Genomic DNA, 6,120 nt, shown 5'->3' with positions numbered 1-6,120 from the left:
AACTAACTAACTAACTAACTAACTAACTAACTAACTAACTAACTAACTAACTAACTAACTAACTACATATGGGCAAACTGTGGCCCAGGTGGGGACTATAGACAGGCTGACAGTTGTTTAGCCCCAAAGTAATCAGGGGCTCTGGGAGGCATCTATAGTGGGTTGGAGGACGGACCCCCTCTTGGCTCCTTGTGAGGCATCCCTCCTGACAGGCCTGCCTAGCAACCTGCACTCTGTTTTCTTGCCCAGAGATCCCATCCCCACAGACTACTACAACTGGGGATGTTTCCAGAAGCCCCCAGAAGGTAAGGTGGAGGATGGGGAAGATGAGACAAGCCCCTAGTCTAGATAGGTCTGCAGAGGAGCTGAGACACGTGACAGGCCGAGGTGGGTGGGGAGGAAGGAAGCTGGTCAGCGGCACAGGCAGAGAAGGGGGACGGAGTGGAGGGACAGGGACAGGACAGGAAGCAGCGGTGGGCTGTGGGCAGGAGCTCTGAGAGGACCAGCTCGCTTGTCCTCTGGGGCTGTGCAGACACAGATAGGCGGCCGATGACAGATAAGCCAGGGCCAGCTTGGAGGATGCTGGAGCCTCTGGTCATGACCACTTCTGCTTTACAGAGGAGGAGAGAACAGGGAGGGGACAGAGCCTGCCCAGAGGAACAGGGCCTCCAGCCTGGGCCCTCTCCTGCCTCTGGAATGTGCCAGGGTTGTGGATCAAGGGGTCCTCTTCTCTCTTTATTTTAACATCTGTTAAAAATATTTATTTACTGTGTGGGTGTGGGGAGCACATGTCCTAGAATGACTTGAGGGATTCGATGCTCTCCTTTACCGTGAGTGTCCTAGATGGAACTCACCAAGTGCCTTTACCTGACCTTTGTTCTTGTTTTGTAAGAAAGGGTCTCCTGCTGGGTGGTGGTGGTGCAGGCCTGTGATCCCAGCACTTGGGAGGCAGAGGCACACAGGTCTCTGTGAGTTCGAGGCCAGCCTGGTCTGTGGAGCAAGTTCTAGGGCTGTTATACAGAGAAACCCTGTCTTGGAAAACAAAACAAACTCAACAACAAACAAACAAGATAGCCCCTGAGGAAGAACACCCAAAGTTGTCCTCTGACCTGTAGCTTCACACCAACACATGTACCTGCACACAGCACACACACAAAACAACAGTGATAACAACCACAAAAACTGGTTAAAGGGGCTGGAGGGATGGTTCATCAGTGAGGGGCACTGGCTGCTCTTCCAGAGGTTGAGTTCAATTCCCAGCGTGCACATGGTGGCTCACACTGCCTGTAATGGAATCCTTTGCCACCTTCTGGTGTAAGCTGTACATGTAGACAAGACTTACAAATATAAAATGCATACATAATACATCTTAAAAAAAAAAAACAGCTGGATGCAGTGACGCATGCCTGCCTCAAGGAGGCAGAGGCAGGAGGATCTCTTTGCGTTCAAGGCCAGCCTGATCTACGAAGTGAGTCCAGGACAGCCAGGGCTACACAGAGAAACCCTGTATTAAAATCGATGCTCCCCTCCCCCCCAAAAAAAAGTCTAAGAGAATTTCAAAGCCATGAAGCTCAGGGAGAGAGCTTGGTGGGCCTACAGGGGTAGCAGCAGGGCGAAGGGACACCTGGGGCTTGCAGGCAGGTCCACCTGCAGGTCTTCTGCCAGATGTCTTCTGTTGACAGACGATTCTATCTCCTACGAGAATGTGCTCATCTGCAAGCCCAGCACCCCAGACTCAGGTAAAGCCGTCTCTCCCAAGAAGGGCAAGGCAGGGGCTGGCACCCTGAGTCAGGCCCACCCTCATGCACACGAAGTGAGGTCCTTAAGACTCAGAGCCTTCACCTCTATACTCCATGTCGCTGGTGTCCTTGGGTCAAGTTCACCCACGGCCCTGACAGGGAACCCCCCCAAGGGGGAGGAACCATCTAGGGGACTATGCTCTTTCACTGGGTCACCCTCAGGGGAAGAGAGCTAGCCCCTAGCTCCTTGGGCCTGCTCAGAGTGTCCCTATAACCTCCCTTAGGTGGTGAGGAATCCGAGGATTACCAGAACTCAGCATCCATCCATCAGTGGCGAGAGTCCAGGAAGATTGTGGGTATGTGCTCCATGGGTAGAGGCTGCCAGGACTGCAGGGAAGGGGGCTGCAACTGGCCAGGGCAGAAGGGCTGGCCTGGCTGGCTTTCCCTCAGCCAATGGCTGACTTCAGAGAGGACTCTCCATTATACCCAAAGCTGCAGAGGCCTTGGATTCTACCAGAACTCCCCTGGGCAGCAGCTTGGTCTCCAGAGCTGGTCACTCAGCCCGGAGCATGAGGATTTCTGACAAACAGTAATGACAGGCAGACATCACCAGCCCTGCACAGTATGGCACTTCCCCAGTGTCATTGTGGGGTCTGGGTGCCTGAGCGCCCTGGCTGGGGAACCATCGGACAACCCAACAACCCCCTATCCTGATCCATAGGTGCACAAATGTCCCCATCGGAAGGCCCAGAGGAGGAGCCAGATTACGTGAATGGGGATGTGGCTGCAGCTGAGGAAATCTAGGAGCGAATCAATGGGAAGGAAGGTACAGTCTACCCTCTGGCTGCTCAGAGAGTGAGGGGCCCGAGTCAAGGAAGAGCCCTGTGCTCTAGGGAGGAGGCTCAGTGCAGTGATGGACGGCCCCATGGGTGCTCAGCAGCCTATTAGGACTGAGTCCACATGCTCCACTTCCTGCGGGACTAGGGGAGCCAGAAGAAGAAGGCTTGCTGAGGTGACAGGTGGGAGCATCCGCTAGGTCAGGGGTGCTGGAGGTGTCTAGCTGTCTCGGGAGCAATCATTTGCCCTGCAATCTACCAGTGGGGGTTGGGGACATTCAGAGGCAGTGATTGCCTGTACACATGATGTCCTGAGGCTCCATCTAAAGCACTGAAAACTTTGAAGTTTGAAGCCACAGATCAGCTCTTAAACAACAGAAAGGGGACTTGAGAGATGCCTCAGTGTAAGCCTGAGCGTGTGAGTGCAGGTCCTGCACACCTGGAACTTGGTGCATGGGCAGTGGATCTCAGGACTCACCAGCCAGCCTGGCAGAAACAGTGAGCTCCAGGGGGCAACGATCGAAGAAATTACTCACAGCTGACTTCTGGCTTCCATGTGGACACCTGCACACACACATGCACGCACACACACACACACGAATGGAAAGAAGGAAAGGGAGGTGGGAAGAAAAGAAAGCAGAGAAATTAGGTAAATAATAAATAAGATAGCTGGGTGGTGGTGGCACACGCCTTTAATTTACCCAGCACTTGGGAGGCAGAGTCAGGCTGATCTCTGAATTCAAGGCCAGCCTGATCTACAGAGCTACAGGACAGCCAGAGTTATACAGAGCTATACAGAGAAACCTTGTTCCAAAAAACCAAAAAATAAACAAACAAAGATAAAACGTAAGAAAATTCAATATACCAGACATGGTGGTGCACACCTTTAATCTCAGCACTCAGGAGGCAGAGGCAGGCAGATCTCTTTTGAGTTCCAGGCTAGCCTGGTCTACATAGAGAGTGCCAGGCCAGCCTGGTCTACATAGAGAGACCATCTCAGAAAAATCTCCAAACCAAAAATGTAATCTGTTCTCTGATAATAAGTCTTTGTGATAAACAGACTGGGGGAGAGGGTTGTATATTGGGATAGAGGTGACAGGGGGTTGAAATTTAAATAAGACCAAGGTACTCTGCCTCTTCACTGGCAGGGACATCCCGGAAGAGCAGATAGGAGGCAGGAGAAGCAACATGTCAGCCTCTAGCAGAGGGCTTGGGAGGGCTTGTTTGCCAGTCAGCCAGAGCTAGCACTGGAGTTCTTCAATGACCTAGAAGGGACAGTGAATCAGGGTCTCGTTCCTTTCCTTCCTCCTGCCTTCCCCCATGGAATGCTGGGATTGCAGGTATGTGTCACCACGCCAGGCAAGCTTTCCCTTTTGTATTGTTGACACTGGTTCTCACTATGTAGCCTGGGCTGGCCTGGGACTTGGTATGTAGACCAGGCTGGCCCTGAGTTCACAGCGATCCTCCTGTCTCTGTGGAGTCCTGGATTTAAGGTGAATTCTGGGATTGAAGGAGTGCATCCCCACACCTGTCTTTTTATGTGGGTTCTGGGAACTGAACTCAGGACCTCAGGCTTGTGCAACAACTGTTTTACTGACAGACATTTCTCCAGTCCCCAACCTTTTCCTTGTAACTAACTCTCCTCTCTGTTGAAGGGCCTGAGGATCATGAGCCTGCTGAATGAAGCCTGTTTTCCAAGGATGCTCTAGCTTCACACTGCAGCCTGTGGCTACTCCTGAGAGGGCACCAAATCACCCTGACACACAGCCTGGGAGACACTGGGAATCACCAGAGCTGCCACCCTCAAGTGATGCCCTGGACTTCCTTGGGAGCAAAGCAAGTGCCCAGGGGATATTGGTTGTGCTGACTGGAAGCCCAGGACCTGAGGCACACAGGTCCCCAGTCCCACATCTAGACAGGGTCCAGGCTGGCCTCAAACTCCAGCCTCCGCCCTGTGCTGGGACCTGCAGGGTGTATCACCACACCTGACCTTGTAGCTTTTTTCTGTTCGGAAAACTTAGGAATGTTGGTTTCTGAGAATGTCACATGACTTTTTCTGCAGTTTACTTAAATTGCTAGAGCTGTATTTAACACTGTTCAATGTCGGGGGCACTTTCTCTCTCAGAGAGCATTACATGTACTAATTTTGGCAGATCAGTTGGGTGTGGGGTAACCTGGGGTCGTCTTGGTCTCTTAGTGGGCTCCAGTTTGCTCTGATCTGCCATTCTTGCAGGGGTCTTGTGGGTCAGTGTTAGGGAAATAACACTGGCCCCTCACCAAACATCAATAAACCCTGAGATTTTAAGAGCAGGCACTGTCACATATGCCTTTGTTTAAACACCTTTTCTTGTGTGTTCATCGGACTGGGCATTTCCCTGTGTTGTTCTCCATTCTTGGTTTGTTCTTTTGTTTTGTTTTTTTCCTTTTAAAGACATTCACTTGGGGGCTGGAGAGATGGTTCAGAGGTTAAGAACACTGGCTGTTCTTCTAGAGGTCCTGAGTTCAATTCCCAGTAACCACATGTGGCTCACAACCATCTATAGAGATCAGGTGCCCGATCTCTATAGAGATGGTTATGAGCTGAGCCACCATGTGGTTGCTGGGAATTGAACTCAGGACCTCTGGAAGAGCAGCCAGTGCCCTTTACCTCTGAGCCATCTTTTCAGCCCAGAATAATGATTCTTAAGACTCAAAATATATTTACAAATACCTAGGCCATATAGCTAGGCTCTTCTTCAACTAGCTCATAACTTAAAACCCATTTAAACTAATCTACTCCTGCACAAAGCTGGTTACCTCTGCTTAGGTACCATACATCTGTCCTCTTCACATCTTCCCAGGTGAATCTCCTGTATCTGGCTCTATTCCAGAATCCTTTCTCCTACCGGATGTCCCGCCTTCTAGTCTACCTTTCCCTACAGGAAATAGGTGACGCATCCATACAATACACAAGATATTCTCTCCGTACTTGTCAGCTGCCCCTGAGTGCTGGGAACCCAACTAGGGTCCTCTGGAAGTGCAGTTCACCCTCAGCTGCTGAGCCACCTCATGTTTCCTGCGTTATCAACAAGTACCTGCCACTGAACTTGTAAACTTGCTGATTGGACAGACTTACTGGCTAGTGAACCCCAGGATCCTGTCTCTGACTTGCTAGCACTAGGATCACAGGCATCTGCTACTGCCCCTGGCTTTTCACTTGGGTTTTGGGGAATCCAAACGCAGGTCCTCCAGCCTACATAGCAAGCACTTTACCCACAGAGCCACCGCCACCCTCTTCATTAGTGTGTATTCGTGCACGTGTGTGCAGGTGTAGGCACGGTCAGAGGACAGCTCTGTGAAGAGGCTCCTCCTTCCACCTTCATGAAGGCTCCAGGGATGAAACTCAGGTGGCCTGGCTTGTACGAGAGGTGCCTTTACCTGCCGAGCCATCTTGTCAGTACCTTTTTGTCGCTTTTGAGTCTCACTCTGTAACCCAGACAAGCTGGCACTGAACTAATTCATGGCAATACTTTGTCACAGCATCCCAAGTGCTGGGATTACAGGCC

The 6,120-nt window shown here is 51.3% G+C and overlaps 1 protein-coding gene across 2 annotated transcripts in view; it reads left to right on the top strand.

Annotated features, from left to right (window-relative positions):
• Lat2 (linker for activation of T cells family member 2) overlaps nt 1-4,885 on the top strand; it is a 14,731-nt gene extending 9,846 nt beyond the window's left edge. For both annotated transcript variants that reach the window (XM_055606517.1, XM_055606516.1), the window contains 5 exons: nt 250-305; nt 1,683-1,739; nt 2,024-2,095; nt 2,461-2,565; nt 4,231-4,885. In XM_055606517.1, the coding sequence (XP_055462492.1) occupies nt 250-305; nt 1,683-1,739; nt 2,024-2,095; nt 2,461-2,543 (268 nt within the window). In that variant the 3' untranslated portion in view covers nt 2,544-2,565; nt 4,231-4,885. The remainder of the gene's footprint in view (nt 1-249; nt 306-1,682; nt 1,740-2,023; nt 2,096-2,460; nt 2,566-4,230) is intronic.
• Nucleotides 4,886-6,120: the final 1,235 nt, after the last annotated feature.

Source organism: Psammomys obesus, unplaced genomic scaffold (genome assembly GCF_907164565.1).
Source record: "Psammomys obesus unplaced genomic scaffold, mPsaObe1.curated_primary_1811, whole genome shotgun sequence".
Classification (NCBI taxonomy): Eukaryota; Metazoa; Chordata; class Mammalia; order Rodentia; family Muridae; genus Psammomys; species Psammomys obesus.
This window is presented reverse-complemented; position numbering and strand designations above follow the sequence as displayed.